Source organism: Acipenser ruthenus, chromosome 4 (assembly GCF_902713425.1).
Source record: "Acipenser ruthenus chromosome 4, fAciRut3.2 maternal haplotype, whole genome shotgun sequence".
NCBI classification, from domain to species: Eukaryota; Metazoa; Chordata; class Actinopteri; order Acipenseriformes; family Acipenseridae; genus Acipenser; species Acipenser ruthenus.
In genome coordinates, this window is record NC_081192.1 from 86515713 (window position 1) to 86541681 (window position 25969).

Sequence of the window (25969 nt, forward strand, 5' to 3'; positions counted from 1 at the left end):
AAGAATAGTGAGGTATAGTAAAGCATATTAATAAACATGTCAAACCAAGGTAAACTGTGCTGCATATATAGTATAATTATGGGAAAAGCATAGTAAAACTGCAATAAATACAGTGGTACACTTTTATAAGGGAGGAACCAGGGGAGCATAGATTTTGTTATGTTCTCGTTTCTCCAGGAGAATATTAACCCATAGCACGTGTCTCTTCTTGTCCTCTCTATCAGGTTTTGTCACTGGGTGCCGATGTTCTTCCCGAGTACAAGCTGCAGGCTCCCCGGATCCACAAGTGGACGATCCTGCACTACAGCCCCTTCAAGGCAGTGTGGGACTGGCTGATCCTGCTGCTGGTGATCTACACAGCCATCTTCACGCCCTACTCAGCGGCATTCCTGCTCAACGACCGGGAGGAGGTGAATCGCCGGGACTGCGGCTACTCCTGCAACCCGCTCAACGTGGTGGACCTCATTGTGGACATCATGTTCATCATCGACATCCTCATCAACTTCCGCACCACCTACGTGAACTCCAACGACGAGGTGGTGAGCCAGCCCGGCCGCATCGCGGTGCACTACTTCAAGGGCTGGTTCCTCATCGACATGGTGGCGGCCATCCCCTTCGACCTCCTCATCTTCCGCTCCGGATCTGAAGAGGTCAGAGGCTGCCTTACGCTGAGCAATGGACGGGCTCTACTTGAGCTGCTTCAGTGTCGTTTGATTGTTCACTTCTTCCCTGTCTGACATCCCTTCACATATCTCCTGGCAAATCATACCACTTGTTTAGCTTGATAGATTGTAATCTAAAAATCGTATCTGATTAAAAAAACAATAATTATTTTAATTAAACTTATTTTCCTTTTACACGGCAAAGAAAAACAAATCTGTATGACTTTGTTGCCTTAGCACTTGCTCCTTCTTTTGACACTTTTACTTTATTTTTTATAAAGTTGATCTCTCATGCCCTGTCATTCCTTCTCTGACAGGCTGGCTCAGGTGTCTGCTAATAGCACCTTCAATAATGTTCGAGTTTTGTAAGCAACCCTATCACTCTTTTTTGTAATTTAGGAGGCTGCAGTTCATTCTATTGCTTTGTGTCCGAGTTGCTGAAGTTTTACATTACCCACTGAAAGATGGAGAGGGGAGGGAGGGAGGAAGATATAGGGGGAGAGTGGGAGAAGGTGAGACGGGGGTGGGGGAGTGAGAAGGAGAGAGGGGTGGAGAGGGATATGCAAATGGAAAAAGGGCTAGAAGGAGAGAGAGAGGGGAGGATGTGGACTGTACCCGAATAACTGCATCATAGGCTTATTCAATCACCCCAGCCGTGTGACACATCTGTCCACTGCTGACTTACTCAATCATTCCACCCTGTGCTGACGTATCTGTTCATCACACACAATCTCCACAGCGCTACACTCAGATCCTTGTACATCATCAATCATCCCTATGGCGCTTAAATGATATATCTCTTACTCCATGGGATTATACAATCACGCCAGCACTATAAAAATGTACCTGAGCTTCGCAGATTTATTCAGTCCCTTCAAGGCTACACTGATGTATCTGTACATCAAAGATTTGTTTAATGCTTACGATTCAAGAGCCTCACATCTAAAGGTCTTCACCTCAGGAAATCCTTTACGTTGACTCACCCTGATGCATTTTTGTGGCCCTGGCTTAGTGTATCCCTGCTGCTCTATATGTTTAAGAATTACAACAACAAATTCCACTAGAATAGACCCACCGGGATGCGTTTGCAACAGGTGATCTCTTTTTAAATTTGCCACAGCAAAACTTCAGCAATAATGACATGTATCCTCAGTGAATTCCATTCATTCCCTTTATTAGTGTCTTATACTTAAGCTTTCTCCTTTTCAATGTTTATTTTTCAGGGGCTCACAAAACACCTTAAAAATCACTCACCTAATTGTGCAATGGACTGCAGGGGCTGTGCTACTCAATGTCATCATTTTCAATGTATTCTTTGCTTCTGACTAGCAGCTGATCAGATGCGGCCATGCAGAGATATCCAAGCTGAGGAAAATCACACCAAATGAAACGGGTGTCAATCATACCCAATGCTTTCCTATTGTTGACTTTGGATACCAGTATCCCCGCCCCACTCAATCATGATATGTCTTCAGCTCAGCTGGTCAGAAACCACTCATAAACTGAAAGTGGTGAAACCTGTTGTACATTCAACAGGTTTCACAATGTTCCAAATAAGAACCCCAGCCAAATACGTTGCTCTAAAATGTGAGGGATCTATTACTGTAATTTGTGAGCACCTGAAAAACAAACGCTGAAAAGGAGCAAGTCTATTTATACTTTATTATACAATTTTCTGAGCCTTTTCACAGAAGTTTAGTCTTTGATAACGCTATGAGCACTAGTCAAATTAGACAGTCTTTACATAGCACCAGGGTGAACTGTGTGGATTACCTTACAGATGTGAATTGTCCTGTCTCCTTTCACCTTCCCAGACCACCACTCTGATTGGCCTCCTGAAGACAGCCCGACTACTGCGATTGGTGCGTGTGGCGCGAAAGCTGGACCGCTACTCCGAGTACGGCGCGGCGGTGCTCTTCCTGCTCATGTGCACCTTCGCCCTCATCGCGCACTGGCTCGCCTGCATCTGGTACGCCATTGGCAATGTGGAGCGCCAGTACCTCAGCCCACGGATAGGCTGGCTATACTCTCTGGGAGACCAGATTGGCAAACGCTACAACGAGAGCGACCCCTCTTCTGGCCCTTCCATCAAGGATAAATACGTGACGGCGCTTTACTTCACGTTCAGCAGCCTGACCAGCGTGGGCTTCGGGAACGTCTCCCCCAACACCAACTCCGAGAAGATCTTCTCCATCTGCGTCATGCTCATCGGCTGTAAGTGAGACACCATCCTCTCCCATCCTCCTCCTGTGTTCATTGTTTAATAAAATGCTAGTGTACATTTATTACATTTTTTTTTTAAACTATTAAGTTGTGAAGATGTCTGTAGCCTGGACCAGGAGAACTTCACAATTCTTATCAGACTGGAACTTACAATAAGGACCGGCCTTACAATCAGCTCGCTGAACCCAAAGCGCAGCTTTATTAGCAGGCAGGCAGAATTAGGGCATTGGCAGGTACAGTATGCAGTCCAGTACAGGTATACAGTCCAGTATATTTCAACAGTCTATACTGCGGTCTGTATTCAGTCTAGAATGCAGACAGGCCCCATGGGACAGGTGCTAACATTAGAATGGATATGCAGGCTTATGCCTAACATAACAGGAGAGAGGAGAGGGAGAGACCTCCCAGCTGCAAGTTACTTATATAACATCAGGATGGGAAGAAACCTCCCCATTGGGCGGAACTTTGTAATTTTGGCAATTTAAAGGCAAGACACCATTGTGATTCAATCATTAGCTTTCCTACCTTTCCAGATTTCAACATCGGATAAAGATTGCAAACTCACTTCCCCACACAAAGCGTTTTGTGCACAGTCCACTCCGACCCAGCAGCTGCAATTACTAGAGCCAACTATTTTTTATTAGAAATTGATCGTACATACAGGTACAACACAGCTCATCATCCACCCGACACTAAAACCCCAGTGAGATGAAGTGAGGTGTGCCTGCCGTCCTTATTGCAGGGATTTAAAATGACAGTCCATTACAGAGTACAATGAAGTATAATAACGGATGTCAACAGGTAGATTACACTGGACCTGGATAGGTTGCTTGCTGCTACTAAGGTGACAGAGAAGATTGATTGACAGCTAAGTAGAGCCTTAAAAACATTCCATAACGCCTGCACCTATGTTCACTGATTGCCCCCCCCCCCCCCCCCTCCCACACACCTAATTTTCGATAATTATATGGAAAACTTCTACTGACTAATATTTGAACTGTCGGTAAACATATTTATTCCCTCCTTGTCTTTACTGTGGAGTGCTATTGTATTATTTCGATTCTGTATTATGACATAGTCACAGAATACAACACAGTCAAGGGGAGAAAAAAAACAAACCTTCATTTTATATATAATGAAACTGGCACTGAGTGGAGAAATCCATTTTTAAAGCGCCGAGTGGTGGGAGTGATATTGAAGAGGTGTATCCGGTGTCTTGGAGAATCCTAATACTCCATTTATCTTAATTAAAACCCTTCATTCCCTGCACGAAGCGAGTGGCTGCACACTGTTAATAAAAAAAAAATTGTGACAAACGAGAAAAGGCTGCTGTGCCTGCACCTCTCTGTGGACTTTCTGCTACAGAGTAAATGAGTTAGAAAGCAAGGTTCCAGTCTTCATTTCTAATTACTTGGACAAACTGCCTGTGTCTGTGTATTATAATATTTTTAGGCTTGTGAATAAACAATACACAATGTATAACTACTTATAATAAAGATGCTTCCATAATTATCCCCCACTGTTGATGACATTTCCTGTACACTTCCCATTTGTCCATATATCTGGAGAAACGTTTATAGAATTCTGATGAAATGTTGGTATTAAATTGATTTAGCACAAGTTAATGAGAATATCAGAACTATGGATGGAGGTGTCTCTCTGTCCGTTCATGTCATACTTACATTGTTGCATATATTTGGAGAAATGATCGTGAAATTGTGATTCAACATTTCATTGTTATTTCCTATTCTATAATGTTATGCACATACTGTTGATATGTGTCATGCTTGCCAACTGTTTCATACTTACAGCTGTAATTATGAGCTTACAGCCATGGCGGGGTGTATGTTACTGGCATACTTGTTATATATAAGGTTAAGTTTGCTGTTTTTTTAAGTACACGCTTTTATTATGCTAATAGAAAGCTTTGTCGAGCTTTGACCATAATGCTTTACCTCAACATTTTTCAAAATGGTGTGCAATCCAGTCCCATTTTAGTTACCCAGTTAGTTGCTTTGTGAAAACAATGTGATGAGTGCAGCGACAGCTGTAAAAGTATAGTGTGTTACGCTGCTGGATTCAGACCCCTTTAGAAATAGGAAGAGAAACTTAATCAATCTAATGAAAACATTCTCAATGTATTCTTGAGAATGTCCTTCAATTTTATTTTAGTATTACCAAGTGTAGCACTGTTGAGTGAGTGTTTAATAGTGGTGGAGGATTCTGCCCCCTGTTGTTGAGATGAGAGAAGAGTGTGATGCTTTGCTGTTATGGATTCTAACCCCTGTCATCGAGATCAGATGATGTCAAAACCACACAGACGAGCCTGTTTCACTTCGCCCTGTTCCGACCCTGCTCCCTCTTTTCTCTGTGCAGCTCTGATGTATGCCAGTATCTTTGGGAACGTCTCTGCGATTATCCAGCGGCTGTACTCGGGTACGGCGCGCTACCACACTCAGATGCTGCGGGTTCGAGAGTTCATACGCTTCCACCAGATCCCCAACCCACTGCGGCAGAGACTGGAGGAGTACTTCCAGCACGCCTGGTCCTACACCAATGGCATCGATATGAACGCGGTGAGCTTATTATAAAACAAGACAAAAACTCTATAAAGGTAACGACTTTATCTATGTATTGTGTTCTTTTAAATAAAAAAAAAATATTTATAATAAGTTACATATCAACTGATATAAGAAACATAGTCAACTGTACATATTAAGTGATATAAGAGACAGGGTTAACTGGACATATTAACTGATATAAGAGGCGGGATCGACCGGACATATTAACTGATATACAAGACAGGATTAACTGACATATTGACTTATATAAGGATTTCCCTGAGTGCTTCCAGGAAGGTGTTCCTTCCAGTGTAACTTCCCCTCCATCTCTCCCCTCCCAGGTGCTGAAGGGTTTCCCGGAGTGCATGCATGACAGGGGTTTTCCGATGCAGCTCCCTATGTTTGCAGGTGTACCTCTCAGTGTAACTCTCCCTCCATCTCTCCCCTCCCAGGTGCTGAAGGGTTTCCCGGAGTGCCTCCAGGCAGATATCTGTCTGCACCTGAATCGCAGCCTGCTGCAGAACTGCAAAGCCTTCAAGGGAGCCACCAAGGGCTGCCTGCGAGCGCTGGCCATGAAGTTCAAGACCACGCACGCCCCCCCGGGCGACACACTGGTCCATGCGGGCGACGTGCTCTCCGCACTCTACTTCATCTCACGTGGCTCCATCGAGATCCTGCGCAGGGATGTGGTCGTCGCCATTCTGGGTAATGAGAGCTGGCCTTCCTCGGGGGGGTGTCTTCATGTATGCTTATTAGTGCTGGGCGGGTCCCTCTAATGAAGTTGCGGGTGTATTTCTCGTACACTCTTTGCTGTGTCAAAAGGTCTGTAATTCAAAGAGTGTAAGAGTAAGTACACTCCCAACTTGATTAGAGGAAGTCGCAGAACAAGCAAGTCATTACATCGAAATAAAAAACATATGAAACCCTGTTATTAATGTACTTAATCTGTTTATATAGAACCTGTTGAGGTTCAAACATTTGGAATAATATAAGGTGCTTGCTTAGGGCTTAGTGTTGCTTTGATTGCTTCCACATCTGGTGTCCCAGTCTGCATTGTAAATATTTAATAAGTCAAATCTGAATCATTTTCAGTCGTTGTCATCTTGCCTTTTTGATTAATACTTTGAACATTAATAAGGGCAATTCTGTGATGTGAATGTTTTCAGTGAGGGGCAACGTGGATCCTTGCCATGTGTAATGGGTTTTGACTGTATCGGTCTTCAAGGTAGTTGTTTTACTGTTTCGTTAGCCCTTTTTTTAACAGTGGTTAATTATTAATTGCTGTCCCAGTGCGCATTGTAAATATTTTAAGACAAATCTGTGAGGTGAATGTTTTCAGTCTGAACCACTGCTGTATTGGCTTTCTGCCCTAAATTTTGCATGAAGCTGATGGATTTACTGGGTATGTTTTGCTTCGATTACTGATGCAGTGAATATTACATTCTTTAAAAACCTACAGTAAAAACTAATGTTCAATAACCAGGAGCAAAGATTATAGAGAAGTGCCAAATACAATTAACTATTTTCCTGGGGGGAACAAAATCAGGTGATTTAACAACATTACAGAGAACTATTTATATTTATAGGTACAGTTCTTCCTCTTTATTTCTCTGTCTGACCTACTGTATTGTACAAAAAATGAAGATCCTTATGCATCAGAAACATTTTATGTGTACAATTTACTGTCAGTATGACCTAACAGGGATCAAAAAAATGTGTGAATTATGAAATTGAAAAATATTGAGGGAGCGCTGTATTAATTTAATACCAACTGTTAATGTGGTACTTGGAATCAAACTAAATATCTTTGCACTTTGGGGGTGTTTATTCCATTACATTTCATTTTTGCCAGGAAAAAATTGTTGATGCTGAGAAAAAAAGAAAATGTATGCGCTCCTCACTGCCAGTCTCTTGAGAATGCTTTGCGTCTCAGCACACTAGCATGGAGCGAAGTTGACACTAAACTGAAGTCTCTTCATGTTCATTCAGAAAGCAGATGGGCTCCCAGTTCTTACGGGTCTTTTAATACAGTTATCTGTAAGCATTCAGTCATTTTTCATTACAATAACTGGCATGAAAAACGAGCTCTCCTGTTAAACCAGACACCACATTATTTTAAGAGCATCTTTTCTTAGATCCTCTCGCATGAGGAGATAATCATTGAGGTTTCTTTTAGATGGCTGCATTGCTCCCTGCGGCCTCAAAAATATAAATCCTGGAGCTCCCAAGTGGCACATCCGGCAAAGGCGCTCCGCGTGGAGTGCAGGATGCGCTCTATAGCCTGGACGTCACCGGTTAGAGTCCAAGCTATTCCACTGGCGACTGTGGACGGGAGCTCCCAGGGTGCAGCGCACAATTGGCCGAGCGCCGCCCGGGGTGGGGAGGGCTTAGGTCAGCCAGAGTGTCGTCGGCTCACCGCGCACCAGCAACCCCTGTAGTCTAGCCGGGCGCCTGCAGGCTTACTTGTAAGCTGCCCAGAGCTGCGTTGTCCTCCGACGCTGTAGCTCTGAGGTGGCTGCATGCTGGGTCTGCAGTATGAAAAGAAGTGGTCGGCTGACGGCACACGCTTCGGAGGACAGTGTGTGTTCGTCTTCACCCTCCCGAGTCAGCGCGCGGGTGGTAGCGGTGAGCTGAGCCTAAAAATAATTGGCTATTCTAAATTGGAAGAAAATGATAAAAAAAAAAAAAACAACTGGTGACTACTAAATTTAAAAAAAAGAAAAATATATCAATCCTGAACACTGTTTCAAAATCCAGATAAATAAGGTTATAATTAAAATGAAGTGAAAGTGAGAATGTGTTTTTTTCTAGCTTTTGACAGCTCAAGCAATAAAAATAGACTCCAATTGCATCCTTCTTGGTATTGCAATCGGCTTGCAGTCTAATTTAGATTTCATAGTTGGAGCGACTCCCACTACTCTGCAGCAGGGATCTTGTTTTTATCCTCAGACAATCGGCTTTTCATCTTATTAATGTTTCACAAGCATTTTGAAATCCTGCTGCCAAGTAATGTAACTATTAAACAATCAACAGTGCTAAATTTACCTCAAATCAAGTTGAGAGTGTATTTCATACACTCTGATTCAGGTCTGTCATACTAAGAGTGCAAGAGAAAGCTTGATTAGCCACTGAACACTTAGAAACATTTTATAAGGCTTTAAATCGAAATAAAAATAAATATAAATGTATTCGATCTATTTATCTAGAACCTGTTGTGGCTGAAACGTTTCAAATGTTTTGTCATTGAGTGTGAGGTCTACACTCTCACTCTTAGCAGTGTAGTTGCTGCTAATAGGTTGCAATGGGGATGTGGCTTATAATGGAAGTTAACCTTGCCGAGGTGTGTGTTTTTCCCCCAGGAAAGAACGACATTTTCGGAGAGCCAATCAACCTGTACGCTCGGCCAGGCAAGTCGAATGCGGAAGTACGGGCGCTGACCTACTGCGACCTTCACAAGATCCACCGCGAGGATGTGCTGGAGGTGCTGGACATGTACCCCGAGTTCTCAGACCACTTCTGGTCCAACCTGGAGATCACCTTCAACCTCAGAGATGTGAGTTCAGATGCCCTCATGCCCCAGCCTTACCCACTCAACTAGGAAACTTATAAAAGTTTACCCATAGTAAAAGCATAGCAAAGTCTAATACAGCATAATGAAAGCATGGTAAAGCATAGGTAAGCATGGTAAAGCACAGAGAGGTACTGTATTAAAACAAACAAAAAAAAACATGGCAAAAACTTTGGTAAACTTTGGTAAATACATAGCATAACCATGGGGAACCTGCAATGCTCTGAAGTGTCACAAGCATGACAGCTGTTTACTAGACTGCTGCTGCACTCTAGTGGCAAGAAGAAGTATAGCTTGGTGCTTTTACTTCATTGTCAAGTCGAACTCACAGCACTCCCGCAGTGCAATTAATGACTCATCAGTTCAATTTATAGGGATTTAAATGTACAGTACATTTTTCAACAACCTCCTAATCACCCATGGTATGACTAAGTGATTATGACTGGATAGTGTGGTCTGCTGGTTGGAGCTGAGGGACTGGGAGGGGAGGTAGTGTGGTGTAGTGGTGAGAGACTGGGAGGGAGGCAGTGTGGCTGTGTGGTTGGAGCTGAGAGAGACATTAGAGATCGTTAATTCTGCTCATGTTTCTCTAGACCAACATGATCCCGGGATCCCCAAGCAGCAACGACTCTGACTGCGGCTTTAACCGACTACGGCGCCGGAAACTCTCCTTCAGGAGGCGGACCGAGAAAGGTAACCGAGAGCTGAGACCTTTTACTGTAAATCCGGGTCTAAAAAGAGGACTGTATATACATATGGATTTATAAATGTAGTTGGTGCAGTATTTTGTGGTTGTTTTAGGATGTTTCTAATTATAAATGTAGTACAAAGGTTATTGAATACAACTTTTTCAGAACAAAATGTGTTTATTGGATAATTCAATTTACAGCAGCGGTGCACAAATCTGTTCCTCCTTGTTTTCTTGTTATCATTTAAATATTAATTGACCAGGAAGGAAGTTAAATTAGTTCAATTAAGTATTTAGGTTACCGGTGGAACAAAGACCAGGAAGGCTCCTGGAATTGTGGACCCTCGTCCTGCTGTCTATGAAAATCTCTGTTTCTTTCATGCAGATGACAAGAACGCTGGTGAGATAAAGATGACCCAGAAGCCTTTGCGAAGGCAGAGAAGGCAGGGCAGCAGCAAACAGGGGGAGGGGAGAAAGGCAGAGTGGGAGGGCGCTCACAGCTCCGTCTCCTCCCCTTTGGAATCCAGCGATGAGGAGGGCAAGGGACCTCTGCTACAGGCCCCACCCTCTCCCTCCACCATCCTGGAGATGTCCCCCCCCAAGGTTACACCCACACAGCTCCACTTCGGGGACACCCCAGAGGGAGAGGGGGACCCCAAGACAGGCAACACTTGTAATGCACTCTCGGGTAGTTACTCAGTATGTTTATCCGGTTCAAACCTCTGAATACGAATGTTTGGCTGAAAGATGCTGAAGGGACTTGATTGAATCTTTAAAATCATAAAAGGGGTAGACAAAGTTTACCCTAACCTTTACTTTAAGTGCAGCACAGTAACTAGGACCAGGGAACACACAGTTAGGAATTAAGTGGATATAGGACAGAGGGTAGAAGACAGTTCTTTACACAGAGGGTGGTGGGGGTATGGTATGCTGAATCATTGAGATCCTTTAAGAAAAAGTTTTGAGATCAATCAGCTTCTGGCATTGATGGGCTGAATGCCCCCCCCCCCCCCCCCCCCCCATGTTTGTCCTAATGCAAGGGTAAGCAACTCCGGTCTGGGAGAGCTGTTCAATTCCAGGTTTAACAGGCATCATTAAATCATCAAGTTGTTTATGGTCTTCAATTTAAAAATTAAGCACCACACGGTGGAATAAAGGCCTGGGCTGGAAACAAAAACTGTACAGCAAGCAGAAGACACTTAAGAAATGAAAGTGAACTGTTTTGTTGTTTTGAGATTGTGCAGGGTAATGCAAAATTGCCTCTTTATTTCTGACTTACACATACAAAAAAAACATATTGAAGACAGTGAAGGGCCCTTTTATAGGAAAATACAGAACTTTTACAAATGAATGCCAATACTGGCTAACACAGTCAGGATGGGTGTGAAGACTGAACACTGATAAGTCGAATGAAACCTGCTGAATACATAATACATTGAATTACATACCGCTTTCTAGTTATCCATGTACTTAACGAAAAACTAACACAAATTGGAATTTTGAAATCTAACAATAAATGTTGTTGAAGCTGACGCCCTGGGATCCTTCAAGAAGCTGCTTGATGAGATTCTGGGATCAATAAGCTACTAACAACCAAACGAGCAAGATGGGCCGAATGGCTTCCTCTCGTTTGTAAACTTTCTTATGTTATTATGTTCTTAAATACTGTACTGTGATTATGACTTCTGGTCAATTTTGTAGTTTCTTTTATTACATAATGTTAACTAAAATATCTATATAATGTTCATATAGGTTTTTCTTTTAAAATGATGTCTCAATCCTAAAATTCTAGGTAATGCAAAACTTTTGGCCATAGCTGTAGATACGCTTTACTGTTTTTGTCATCAAATCCAGGTGACTTCAGTAATTTTGTAGTTTTTCCTTGTATTTTCTATGTTTTTGGCAAGCAACACAAGGTACTGTGTATAATTCTGAGACTGTGTATGTGTAAGTTTTTTAGCTGATACAAACGCATTATCCTTCAAGAATGTTGTTTGTTTCGATGCCTAAAACTGCTGCTGTAAAACAGTTGTTTTCATAGTGTGTCTGAGCTTGGCCTGCCTTGTATAAATAATAAATCAGTAACATGCTGACAGAAATCATGATGTCTGCCTCTCTAGGAGCGTTCTCGGGGGTGTCAAATATCTTCAGTTTCTGGAGTGACAACCGCAGCCAACAGTACCAGGAGCTGCCGAGGTGCACAGTGCCGCGACACGCTCCTGGCAATGCACTGACACACAGCATCACACGGCGGCAGAGGTCAGAGGTGGAGTGCAGGCTGGATCTGCTCCAGAAACAGCTGAACAGGTGAGGACACAGAGTGAATGGTGGAGCAATCGAGATACAGAATAAACCCACAAACCCTGCTATGAACCACACCAGAAAAGCAAGATGTCTTGTCTTTTTTATTTTATTTACATTGTATTAAATCTATCATTATCCACTTTCAAACCTCATCTAAATATGTTATGTTATACCTAATACAGACCAGGGACAATTGTGCTAGTATATTTCTCAATAACATCAATTGCTTGTGTGGACAATGCAAGAAGAATAAGGAGGGGATACATTGAAGACTGAAACCAATACTTTTAGCACAGCACAGAAACCAGGACTAGAGGACACATTTGGAAATGTTGTGGATTTTGGAGAAGCTTCTTTACACAGAGAGTGGTGAGGGTATAGAATGAGTTACCTAGCCATCTTGTTAATGCTGAATTATTGGGATTTTTAAGACCTGACTTGACAAAGTACTAGGAACTGGATGAGCAATGATGGCTGAATGGCCTCCTCTCATTCATGAATACTTATACTCTGTCAAACCTGTTATCTGGAGTCTCAATGCTAATCTGTGTGCGTTGCCTCTATCAGGTTGGAGTCCCGGATGACATCAGATATTGGTGCCATCATGCAGCTGCTGCAGAGGCAGATAGTCCTGGTGCCGCCAGCCTACAGCACGGTGCTGTCTCCTCCGCAGCCGGCACCCTACCCTGACCTGGGAGAGAGTCTGGTGCAGCCTGTCCCCCTGCTGGAGTCTGAGACGCTGGCCTCGCTTTCTCAGGTGACACCTTTCACACACCAGTCACTCAGCTTTTTTAAATAACGGCCCAGAGAATCTGAATTTATTAAAAATAGGTCTGAGCACTCAGGCCCGGCTGCACAATGAACCAGGAGGTCCAGTAGCGACTAAGTAAAACAGTCTTCATTTAAATCAGTGGTATACTTTTGTCTTCAGTGTCTTTGTTCCTCCGTCGGCTCTGTGTGCTGCCCCAATGCTTGCTGGAAGTGCAGGACTGTTTGAATTGAAACTGACTCTGATGGGCTAAAGGCACCATGAGGTTTAGGCCGAGCTTTCTTTTGTGACCACTGCTTGAAATCTGGGTCTCTGACTTTTACCAACTATGAGGCAGCCGTTACTATATCTTCCTTCCTTAAATAATACTGAAGAATATTGCATGCTGGTGTCATTCCTTGCCTTCATACCAGCAGGGAGCCAGTGGTCATCACAAAGCGGGGTACTGGTCGCTCCAGCATGCAAACCAAAGCCAGACGTTACGAAAGGTTTTCCTTTCCCTTGACATAAGAGACTGTAAATAGTATTATTATTATTATTATTATTATTATTATTTATTTCTTAGCAGACGCCCTTATCCAGGGCGACTTGCAATCGTAAGCAAATACATTTCAAGTATCACAGTACAAGTAATAATACAATTAAGAGCAAGATAAATACAATGACTTTGGTTCAAGCAAGTACAAGTGTGACAAAATACAATTCAATAATACAGCAGATAACAGTGTCAGTGATAGTTACATCAGGATATGATTAAATACAAAATACTACAGATTAAACACTTTGCAGATTACAGTACTCTGAAGTACAGGATTAAATGCAGTAAAATAGGGGGCAGATAAGAGCAAGTAAAGCGCATTTAAGGAAGGATGATAAGTGTCCGAGGGGAAAAACAGAGGAGTTCTACAGGTGCTGTCTGAAGAGGTGAGTCTTAAGGAGGCGCCAGAATGTGGTCAGGCTGGGCAGTCCTGACATCTGTAGGAAGGTCATTCCACCACTGCGGAGCGAGGGTGGAGAAGGAGCGGGCTCTGGAGGCAGGGGAGTGTAGAGGAGGTAGAGCCAGTCTTCTAGTGCAGGTGGAGCGGAGAGGTCGAGTGGGGGTGTAGGGAGAGATGAGGGTCTGGAGGTAGCTGGGTGCAGTCTGGTCAAGGCATCTGTAGGCTAGTACAAGAGTCTTGAACTGGATGCTCCACAGGAGCCAGTGGAGTGAGCGGAGTAGTGGAGTTGCATGGGAGAAGCGAGGCAGAGAGAACACCAGGCGAGCAGCGGAGTTCTGGATGAGCTGGAGCGGACGGGTGGCGGACGCAGGGAGGCAAGCCAGGAGGGAGTTGCAGTAGTCTAGGCAGGAGAGTACCAAGGCCTGGACCAGGAGCTGGGTGGCGTAGTTGGTGAGGAAGGGTCGGATTCTTCGGATGTTGCTCAGGAAGAATCGGCAAGTGCATGCCAGAGTGGAGATGTGCTGGGAATAAGAGAGGCAGGGGTCCAGGCAGTAGTAAACAGCTTCAGGGTAAAGCCTTTTGTTTTTAATAAGGCTGAGTGATGGTTACTTACCTCAATACAGCTACTGTATGCCTTGGGATTATTGACATGAAAGGAAGCTATCTAAAAGTAATTGGTTTTCTGTTGTCGGATAGAAATGTAATTATTTCTTGTGTTCTTGTCAAGTAGTAGTTTATGTTGTCTGGGCTGTTCCTCACAGTTTATTCCATTTCCTCTTTCTCCCCCACCCGTCCAGATTTCTGATTCCCAGGATTTGGAAGAGTCTCTTCTGAAGTCCTGTCACTCTCTTCTGAGCACTACAGAGCTGCTGCCGAAGGAGCTTCCAGCAGAGACGCCTCTGGCCGGGGAGGCGTGCCAGACAACCAGCCACACCGAAGCAGACCAGGACCCCGGAGGGGCAACATCCAGCCACGTGGGGCCACGCCGGCTCTCCATGTCTGACCAGCACAGAGGGGACCCCTTGGACTCACTGACTCCCCAGCGGCACAACTCGGACCCTGGGAGCTAATATTCACTTGATATGTCATCATGAGCTCTTTCGTGCTGTCCAACTCTAGGGGCATCTGTGTTGCTCTCCAGTGGGAACAAATACCCTCCAAGACAAAACTCAAGTGTTTTATTTCATTTTAGGACACCTTTTAGGAAACCTGGTAACTACTGAGAAAAGCTCTTCTGACAGATTTGAGAGGAATTAAGGAGACCTGTTTAGTAGGTACATTTCGACTGCAGTAACTGTGCACAGAGAGAAAGTCTGTTTCTGATCTCTGGTAGAGATGATATGAAACACAAGTGAACAGGCCTATAGATAAGGAGCCACTGTTGCAAAGATGAGGCACAGGGCAGTCTCTCAAGAACCTTTTGTTCTGAAAAACAAATGTGAGCGCTGGAGGCGCCTCAATCCTTTGTTTGCCTTTCCTGCAAAGCTGACATTCATAAAATAATAATAAAAATAGCCATTTGGTCTTGCACTGAAATTCAGGGGAATATTCCTTCATGGCCCTCACTACTTCCTGAAGGCGCTTCCTGACTGAAACTGAAATTTTAAGATGTTAGCTGGCCTAACAATCAGTCACCCATCCTATCCTTTCAGGGAAGCATTCACAGAATTCACTGCTCCTGAAAGAATAGCCATTGGTTCTAACTGAGCATATCAAATTCTTGTTGAAAAACCTTGTACAGATTGTTCAAACAAAGTCATATAACAGTATGCACAGCAGTTCAGAATAGTAAGTTATTTTATGTGAATAGGATTTTAGTTCAATGTGCATGTCCAATGCTCTGGCCCGTTAACTGGATTTCTTCACTGAGGTGGCTGGCAGGTCAATGCTGGCATTCATCACCGAGCCTGGAGATGTCAGAAATGTTTGTGGTGTGGTGAGGGGGTAGCTATAAACAAAAGAGGCATAGGTCAATGAGAGTTAACAGGAGCCTTTCAAGGGTAAAGAAGTGTGCTCCAGACCAGTGAAGAGAATAGCTTGTGTGTTATAGGGCTATTTGAGAACCAGCTTTGGAGATCTTTTGGAACTTGAGAGGGCGGCGCAGGCAGAGGTGTATATTCTGCAGAGATACATCTGGATCTACCACTGTACCCTTATACAGTTTTAGCCAGTGATAGACAGTTATTGTCAATCACATGTTACAAAAGTTGACACAGCTACCACACCTCATAGCAAAGGCTGGCTTATGTTGTCTTTTCTTTCACTAGTGAAATCCAATAGTCACCAGTTGGCAGATTAACTGTGTTTAAGATTAAAAGAGAGCTCCCAAATCCCTCCTTCATGATTTTAGGAAAATTCCTCTAGACATGTTTGACATGCACAACCTGCTCCCAGTCATCCACGTTGCATGAATGATAAAGCAATAGGGATGTGCAGACACTCAGATTTTACTCAGAGTAATCCCCTTTAACATTGTTTAAATCGGCAGGTATTGTTTAATTCAGAAAGAAACCTGTTAAGAATGTATTAAATGCAAAATATGAAATCATGATTTTCCCATCATTTGCAGTCTGCGCATTAATAAAAACCAACCAATGATAATAAGACAACATTTTCTGGTAGTGAAATTAATATAGAATTATCTAATCATTTGTCAGGTAGAGAGCAGGAGCAACTCAATGTCTCTTTCATCTGAAAATAAGGTGTTCTACTTCAAGCAGTATCTGAGATTAGTTATAAACATTAAACCCATCTTCTGTTGTGAAGGAACAGTCAATTTTTACATTATTGCTTTCTGCAAACTTTTTCAACAAATTTGTAATTAGAAAATTAAATCCATGTCCTCTGTGTGCACCTCCTAGGCATACGGTTATCTTGCCATTATTATCTTATTGTATGGATGTTTGTATATTGCAACATTTTGCCTGCTGCATCCCTGGGTTGCTCTTGTAAACAAGATGCTGTCTCGTCCTAGTTAATAATATTATCCTTGTGATAGGGAAGGGGTGTGGGTTATTCACTGACAGAAAGACAGAGACAGAACTGGCACTGACACATAGCTCAGCTGCACAGAATTTGTGTCTTAAATAAACAAAAATAAATATTGTGACACGACCGACAATGGTAGGTCATGGGCAAGCAGGTAAAACAAAACACTGTACAAAAAGCAACAAAAAATAAAAGTTTGCCGTGAACACTGCAGTCTTCTTGTTTCGTATGGCGTTTGAAAAGTTAACAGGCTGCAGTTGTAATTTTAGTTTTGTAAGCCGTTCCACGGTATCCGGGGTAGCTGCGTGTAGTCCACTTGTTCCACCAGAATACTCGTGCATTGGGCAATCATCAGTGATGTGCCTGATGGTTTGCACCTCGCCACATTCGCAGCTTGGTGAGACCTTGAGCTTCCATTTATGGAAGATATATCCACACCTCCCATGCGTTGTTCGAAAGCAGTTGAGAGGGCTCCACTGTCGTCAGCGCTGCTCCTACTGTAAAGAAGGTCCTGCTGACACACCATACCAATCTTTACTTCCCTGTTCTCTACAGGGAGATGGTAAACCCTGGCACTGGTTTTTGATTAGCAGTTTAAAAAACTCTGTTTGGTTGCTCACACACACTCCAACAAGGCGTTTTCCTCCAATCGATAATATGGACTTGTTTGGTCCTTGCTGTCAGTATGTGGGTGTGTCAGGGGCTTCTATTTATAGTGATACGCTCCACTGAGACACAACCACCAGCCAGTCAAGGAATGCAGCCCACCAATCCCCCACTGTGATTGCCTGTAAAAAACACACAGTTGGCCCACGTCACAGGCGGAGTGTCTGGCTCTCCTGCAAACATAGGCATGCACCCAAGAAGCTAGTGACAGCACGCTGCCCCTGTTACAATCCCTTAATTTTAGAAGCTAAATGCTCTTTCACCTTTTTTTATGTGAATTGACTCAATTGATTCAGTCACCAACTTTGAGATTGCCGTGATGTATCCTGATATCCTCATAGCCTAAGCTCAGAATACATAATACTGAACGTAATAGGGATTCAAGGAAATGCATGCACATGGATTAGGGAGTGGTTAACAGGTAGAAAACAGAAAGTACTGATTAGAGGAGAAACCTCAAAATGGAGCGAGGTAACCAGTGGTGTACCACAGGGATCAGTATTAGGTCCTCTGCTATTCCTAATCTACATTAATGATTTAGATTCTGGTATAGTAAGCAAACTCGTTAAATTTGCAGACGACACAAAAATAGGAGGAGTGGCAAACACTGTTGAAGCAGCAAAGGTCATTCAAAATGATCTAGACAGCATTCAGAATTGGGCAGACACATGGAAAATGAAATTTAATAGAGAAAAGTGTAAAGTATTGCATGCGGGCAATAAACATGTGCATTATAAATATCATATGGGAGATAGTGAAATTGAAGAAGGGAACTATGAAAAAGACCTAGGAGTTTATGTTGACTCAGAAATGTCTTCATCTAGACAATGTGGAGAAGCTATAAAAAAGGCTAACAAGATACTCGGATATATTGTGAGAAGTGTTGAATTTAAATCAAGGGAAGTAATGTTAAAACTCTACAATGCATTAGTAAGACCTCACCTAGAATATTGTGTTCAGTTCTGGTCACCTCGTTACAAAAAGGATATTGCTGCTCTAGAAAGAGTGCAAAGAAGAGCAACCAGAATTATCCCAGGTTTAAAAGGCATGTCGTATGCAGACAGGCTAAAAGAATTGAATCTATTCAGTCTTGAATAAAGAAGACTACGCGGCGATCTGATTCAAACATTCAAAATCCTAAAAGGTATAGACAATGTCAACCCAGGGGACTTCTTTGACCTGAAAAAAGAAACAAGGACCAGGGGTCACAAATGGAGATTAGATAAAGGGGCATTCAGAACAGAAAATAGGAGGCACTTTTTTACACAGAGAATTGTGAGGGTCTGGAACACTGCCAGACGCTAATATTGTTAATATCATGGAAACTCCCTGTGTCACCCCCCGCCCCCAGCAAAGAGAGCCAAACTCTTATAAGATTATTTAGAGGCTACATGCTTAAAACGTCAGAGGCACAGTAGTGAGATTTGTTCCACATACTGTGGGTTGCTAACACCTAATTACTTAATAAGCTAGTGTCTATGTTATCCAGCAGTCTTGTTCTCTTCTGGGGAGCTGAGGTTTGTGTTCTCCCTATCGGATAAGCACACAGAGATGTGTACAACAATGTTGATTCCCATTTTCCAATACTTCTCGAAGGCTTTGCTCTGTTCAGGCCAGCTGATGAACCAGCTGTTGTTAAGGCTGCTTTGCTCAGCACACAACTTTACTAGTACAGTGGTATCATTAGTAGTACTATAGTCATTATAATTATGAAGCCGAATATCTCCTATTGAGACGAGACATACCAAGTTATTGTTGTTAACTGAAAAATAGTATTGTGTAAATCCATGCATTAAGACTAAAATCACAGCAGGTAACTTTCAGCACTGGATTTCAGTTTCTTAGGTACCAGGACAAATCATATAACTCCCTGCTGTGTTGTAAAACTGCCTGTGGATTCCCCCCCCCCCCCCCCCCCCCCCTGGGGAGAGGGCACCACAACGTGCTCTGTGCCCTTATAAAAGATTATCATAGTAAAATAATAGCAAAGTGTAATAAGGCATATTGAAATCATGGTAAAGCATAAGTAAGCACCGTAGAGCCAAGACAGATATGGTAAAATCATAACATAACCACAGGAAAAGCATGAGAAAGCTGCAAAACTGTAGAAGGGTAATGCTGGTTATTTAGCATTCTTGTCATGGTTTAAATCATGCTGGAGATGCACTGCAGTGTAAACGAATGTAACAGTCTGAGTAAGATTGCTTCAATGGGCCTGCACAACTCCTTTCAGACATGTTCCACAAGGACAGGCTTCGGAGCTTCAGACACAAGTGCTGGAAGGGTTCCTGAAGTCTGTTGTGTAATTTGTGATACAAGGTACATTTCAGGGTGGATTCACATCTGTAATCATCAGGTTGTGTGTTTTTGTTAGGTATTTATATAGGACCCCTGTTAGAGGTTGGGGCTAGGTTAGGTTTTCAGGTTGTGGTTAATGTTTAAGTGTATGGAATAAGAATGTATTAGTCCTAGGACTGTCCTTTCCCATTAGCATTATGGGAGCTGCTTTGTTATCCGTTTCCTGAGTGAGGCTTTAACCATCCTGAATCGTGCCTTGTATTAGCCCTGTATCTCCTTGTAAATAAAAAGAACATTTTGTAAGGAACTTGAATTTGGCACTCATAGCCAGTACTATGCAGAAACTTACAGCATGTTTCCGAATGCCAACTGTAGCATCTTTGGTTCAAGAGTTAATCAAATAAATCCATTGTGTACATTGTAACTGCATGCTGCACTAAATATCTTCCAGGAGTTTCGAAGGTTATTGTGTTTGGCACCAGGGGGTTGGTGTTTGGGAAGGGTTGGGGTTGTCTTGAGAACCATGTCATAGACACGGTAAAGACTGGTAACAAGGAGCCGGCAGGGTAACCTGCAGACCCCGATGTGAGTTCCATATGATGTGTTTAGATTAGGGATGTGCTGAGACTCGTATTTTCAGAGTAATTACCTTTAAGATTTGTCAGTAAGTATTAAACAAAACACACCTATTTAATAATGTGTTGATTTTAAAAACAGAAACGCTGTCCTTCCCTCATCTTTACAATTGTGTACCAATCACTGACCGTACTGACAATGAAAATACGTTGCAATTGCACTTCTTTGTGGAGTTTATTCAGAGGTGACATCTTGCCCAGGACTATAATCCCACAATACACTGCAGAGATTACGTATTTCTAAGGAAAATAAGGAAACTGAATAAAAAATAATTTTATATCAAAAGGATAAAAGAAAGGTAAGACAAATAATCGCTTATGAAATATAAATTAGTTTTAGTTAGTTTGATCACGACACACTCTATATTTAGTAACACTGTCAAGGGAAACCGTGGGACCGTGTTGTTTTGGGTTGAGTCATTAACATAATTTATTGAATTTAATTAATACCTAATAATTTAATATGTCTTAAATGACTAATTACTCGGAAAATATGAGTATTAGCACACCCCTAGTTTAGATCCCATTTCTTTGAGTTGCACTCTATGTGTCTATTGTTTCCAATACAGTGATTTTTTTAATTAAATGCAGTTTGTAAAACACATAGTTTGTAAAGCAGTTAGACAGGGTGATTCACATGTAGGGGGTTCTTTCTGATTTGATCCCGTTATACATTAGCCCGATTTTATTTTATTTTAATAATGTACTAAACAAAACAAAGCATTGGCTTGTTTAAAAAAAATATTCACTTTCAGTATATTTAAACAGCTGTATTTATGTTGTGCCGGGAACAGCATCTTAACTATTGTTAGAGGATTCTTGAAGCACATGGTATGAGATGGTGCCACACATTCAAATTGAAGGAACAGTTGATTATTTTATTTTTAGTCAGTGAAAAATGGCATCTTGTATTTCTTTTATAACTAGTTGTTTTGCCCTGCACAAAGATATGAACTTTACATCACTGTATGGGAGAAGGACAGACTTATGTTCAATTTAAATATCAGTCTCTGTGGAGAACACAGGAGGACACAGGCGGACACAGGCATAATAAGAATAAAAGACCTATAATAAGAAAAAGAATGGAAGCTTCTTGAGCTGTTTTAAGATTTTTTTAAACATGTTGTTGAAGCTGACACCCTGGGATCCTTCAAGAAGCTGCTTGATGAGATTCTGGGATCAATAAGCTACTAACAACCAAACGAGCACGATGGGCCGAATGGCCTCCTCTCGTTTGTAACCTTTCTTATGTTCTTATAAGTGTACTCCCATTTCATAAGTATTACTGGCTCAATTTAAATTGTCCACGACCTGCGCAGAACCCTAGTCACGTTCCTGAAAAGGTGGTCTATTACACTCTCTGTCGGGTGTGTTATCTCTCCAATGTGCTAAGCTGTAAATGTGAGTTTAGCAATAAAAAAAATCACACAATTTCCTCATAAATGATGGTTGATAAATGGATACCTTGTTACTGCATTTGTCGTTTGGTACAACTGCCAAAATTCACTCTAGATAAAATATACATGCTGGTAACTTACCCTTGGGTTTAATTGCACTTGCTCTTTTGATAAAATTCCTTTACGCGGTTCATCCTCACAGTACTTAAACACATTGGGTACAGTTTGTCTCGTCTGAGTTTTAAGGGTTTTACCTATATTTAAACATCTCTAATAATGATCTCATAGTTTGTGGATGTCGCTTTACCTCAAACCACCGCGGGAACATCTGAGAACAAACTTGCCACCTGCTTCAAGCTGATTCTGAGCTATTGCACAGTGGACAATTTAACTTGGGACAGTAGTATATGTTCCTATTTGTGCATTTTTTATTTAATTTCTGTTATCGAGTGGACCCTTTTCTTCTGCACAGAGACCATTCTCTGCATGCTGTACCTCCTCATGGAAGATTCACAAAATAAAGAAATCTGTTACCGAACAATGGTTGTGTTTCTGGGATCGGACATACTGTAGAAAGTGTAGAAGATGCTCCCACTGAGACCTTTTTTCTTTCATATATGAAAAACAGCAACAAAACAGAAAGTTTTTCTCAGCTGAGAACAATACACTGTGTTTATAAAAATTGCAACATCCAGGGTAAGTATGATAAAGAGTTTTCTTTCAAATCTACAATGTTACACTTGCATTTTAATTTTGCATTTAAAATGTTGAGTTACACAATATACAATTTTTAACGTGCGTACTGGAATACTCCATATTTTATACAAATATTTTCATTGAGGGAGATGGAAGGGACCAGCTTTCTAATAAATACTATACACATTATCTGCAATATCTTATATCAATATCTTGGAACTTTGATAAGCAAATTATTTATGATGTTGCTAAATTGGGGGCACTGTACAGATTCAAATCTTGCTTAATCCTCACAGTGCATCTAACAATGTTGCTTCACGCTGCTTCCCTCCCTTCCAGTCCCAGCTCTAACCACTAGACCACACTGCCTCTCTCCCATACCCTCAGGTCTAACCACTAGACCACACCACCTCCCTTCCAGACCCTCAGGTCTAACCACTACACCACACTGCCTCTCTCCCAGACCCTCAGGTATAACCACTACACCACACTGCCTCTCTCCCAGCCCCTCAGGTATAATCACTACACCACACTGCCTCTCTCCCAGCCCCTCAGGTATAACCACTACACCACACTGCCTCTCTCCCAGACCCTCAGGTATAACCACTACACCACACTGCCTCTCTCCCAGCCCCTCAGGTATAAGTGCTAGAACACACTGCCTCCCTTCCAGTCCCGTCAGCTCTTACCACTGGGCTATATTGTGTACGTGTGTGACCCCGTTTTTCATTTTTATTGAATGACAAGGTATTAAATGAACTACAATGGCCTACTTTTCAAGACATCAATGCAATGCCTGTTTGGTTGCCACATGAAGCCCTTTTACCATTGATGTCAATCATTCATTATGTTTAGGATCAGGTACTATATTCACATTACACAACCATCCAGACTTGCACCAGGTTTTATTTCTTAATAATAAAAAAGTGATTGTCATGCATTAGAAAGGTCATTGAACATGTTTAATCTGAAAGTCTTTCCAATTCTGTCTCATTGCAATGAACCCTCCCTGGTTACTGAATCAATTGAGTAATATAAAGTGGAGCCTGTCTGTTTGGCTTTGAACCCAGAGACTGGGGTTCAATCCTCAATCAAGGACCCTGACACACCTTGAGCTGTGCCCTGATTTCTGAGCTGAATTTGAAATTATGATTGGGTTGACCTCTGTTAGGATTTTAACTTTGATTAAGTATCCAGTAACCCTTCTATTCTCCTAAACAGATCCACATAACTCATAACATGTCAGCCACTTCCCCCAGCTTTGTCGTCTGCAAATTGCTAATTATCCCATGTTATATTATAGGTCACTGGATTGGGTGAGTCATTGAACAAGACACATTTCTCACTGACATGTGATTCTCTTTAATGGGACTCTGGCATACACTATTCCTTGATATCTCACATCATTCAGTGGGCCCCATTGAAAGGTTCCCAGTATCCAGGTAGGCATGTGTGGCCGTGTCGAGGCCTGCCCCTGTAAATATAGCTGTGTTTCATTATAAATATGGTTTGGTGGTAGCTTGTAAAGAACATGTATTTTTGATTAGATATAGCAGGGCTGGGAGGTTAGACTCCCCTCCCTGTTAAGTTGCAAGAAATGTATGCAGCAGATGGCCAGGTGTCAATTGAAGAATTGACAATCAATTAATCTTGGTCACCTGGCTTTAAAAAGGGGCTGGAGAGCCAGCCCTTGGTTTTTGGTTTCATCTTTTGTTCTGTGCTGATTGGTGTTGTGCTGGGTCTATAAACTGAAAGCCTCACGGCTGTGTGTCGGAATCAGGATGAGTGAGACCAAAGATAGGCCCACTATGTGTTTAACGAGGGTCATGACCAAAACCGGGGACCACTGAAGAGCGACTGCATGTATACTAGGGTTCTTTAGCCGGGATAACTGCATAGTTTAGCTAGGGATTCATTTAGGGGGATTTTAATCCTACCACAATTTATTTAGTTTGTTAGGAAGAAGGTTCCCGGTGTGGGACCTCCCTGTGTAGCGGGAGTAGCACATTTTCCGAGCTTAGCCACCTTTTATTTTCTAGTTGTTTTTGTACAGTATTTGTTTTGCATTTTTTGCTTATATTAATGTACCTGTATGTATATAGCCTTCAGCACTAGGGCAACCACTGCAACCCCTTGTAAAATAATAAAACTTGGACGCCTGAGCAACGTTTTCAAATACAAACCCTCTGTGTCTCTCTCGTCTCTCAGCAGATACCCACTGTAACTGCTATCGCACTGCACTGTGGGTTACCTACTGATCAGTTACCATGGAAACTTGTTTATAAAAATGTTTAAACATCCTTTTTTAAAAATCCTTCAATGCATTTTTCTTTCCGATTTTTCTTATGGTCTTGTTGCTAAGTAGCCTGAACAGTTTTCCAAATTCAAATGTTCATGCTGTGGTTTCATCCAATTTTGTATTTGCACACAACAATCTGCCAAACTGTGCATCCAGTATAATAGATAATTATACTGGACTAATTAATTAATTATACTATAATTATTCTCATTCATGTTGCCATGTGAAAGGGTAGCATTGTGGCCAAGGCCGGCAGAAAGTAGACCCATAGACAAAAAGCTGCAGTTTCAAGCATGAATGTGCACTTTTATTAACAAAACCAACTAAATAAAATGCAGGAACAAACAAAAGATCTGAACAAACACAAATTACAAACTCCTTTTAAACTAACTCCCACTGTTCAGGCCTTCGCTGAACTATCATAAAAGGATTCAGCTCCCTTTTTTATACCATATGGCTGGGGCTTGACCATCAATTAATCAATCAAGACCTAGCCACGCTTCACAAGGATTTTAACCCCGTCCCTGCCAAACTTAAATTCAAAACATTCAAACTTTATAACCAAACCAAACTATGTACACGTGTAGGGCTTCCTCCCTGCCACATGCCTCCTCCTTGTGCAAAGCAAGCTGGACACACTGCCTTCTGGTGCCAGCTGGCCACAACATTGTCGTCTGGTTTGGCAGTTCTGTAAGGGGAGACCATTTAACCCCTTTAGTGACCCCTGGGCTTCTGTAAGGGTGTGTCCGTTTAACCCCCTTTCTACCCCATAAACCTGGTGTCCCCTTTGTCCTTTCTCTGGGCTCCTCTTCAGAGGGCGGCCTCAGCGAGAGTGTAAGCTTGCTGTTGGCGGGCTTGCAAAGGACCCTCTTACAGTAGCAGCAGCTTCAGGCACGGCTGGAGCGGACCCTCGGGAGGCGACGGCTGGAGCGGACCCTCGGGGGGCGACGGCTGGAGCGGACCCTCGGGAGGCGACGGCTGGAGCGGACCCTCGGGGGACGACGGCACAGCGGAAGAGCAACTGACTTTTGCCTAGCTCCCCTCAGCAGCAAATGTAGTGCCTGTTGAGGTTGGCACGGCTGTTGTCCTGTAGACTCCACTGTGGCAGCACTTATCCCTCTCACTTTGGAGACAGCAGGGCTTCCCCCTCTCGTGCTGGAGACATGGCACATAAATTAAAAGCCAAGTTAAAATATCAGAAAAGCAGCTTTACATGTGATTAAACTTTAATCGCTTACCTTTGTTTTGATACCAAGAAAGTTCTTGTCCAACTGGGG

The 25969-nt window shown here is 42.5% G+C and overlaps 1 protein-coding gene across 1 annotated transcript in view; it reads left to right on the forward strand.

Moving 5' to 3' along the window:
- The window catches only part of LOC117399214 (potassium voltage-gated channel subfamily H member 2-like), a 161610-nt gene extending 136187 nt beyond the window's left edge, over window positions 1-25423 (forward strand). Inside the window, exons 6-15 of the mRNA XM_033998262.3 lie at window positions 225-650; window positions 2477-2876; window positions 5262-5461; window positions 5899-6151; window positions 8806-8999; window positions 9608-9707; window positions 10088-10390; window positions 11823-12009; window positions 12574-12763; window positions 14511-25423. Coding sequence (XP_033854153.2) covers window positions 225-650; window positions 2477-2876; window positions 5262-5461; window positions 5899-6151; window positions 8806-8999; window positions 9608-9707; window positions 10088-10390; window positions 11823-12009; window positions 12574-12763; window positions 14511-14783 — 2526 coding nt within the window. The 3' untranslated portion in view covers window positions 14784-25423. The remainder of the gene's footprint in view (window positions 1-224; window positions 651-2476; window positions 2877-5261; window positions 5462-5898; window positions 6152-8805; window positions 9000-9607; window positions 9708-10087; window positions 10391-11822; window positions 12010-12573; window positions 12764-14510) is intronic.
- The last annotated feature ends 546 nt before the right edge of the window (window positions 25424-25969 follow it).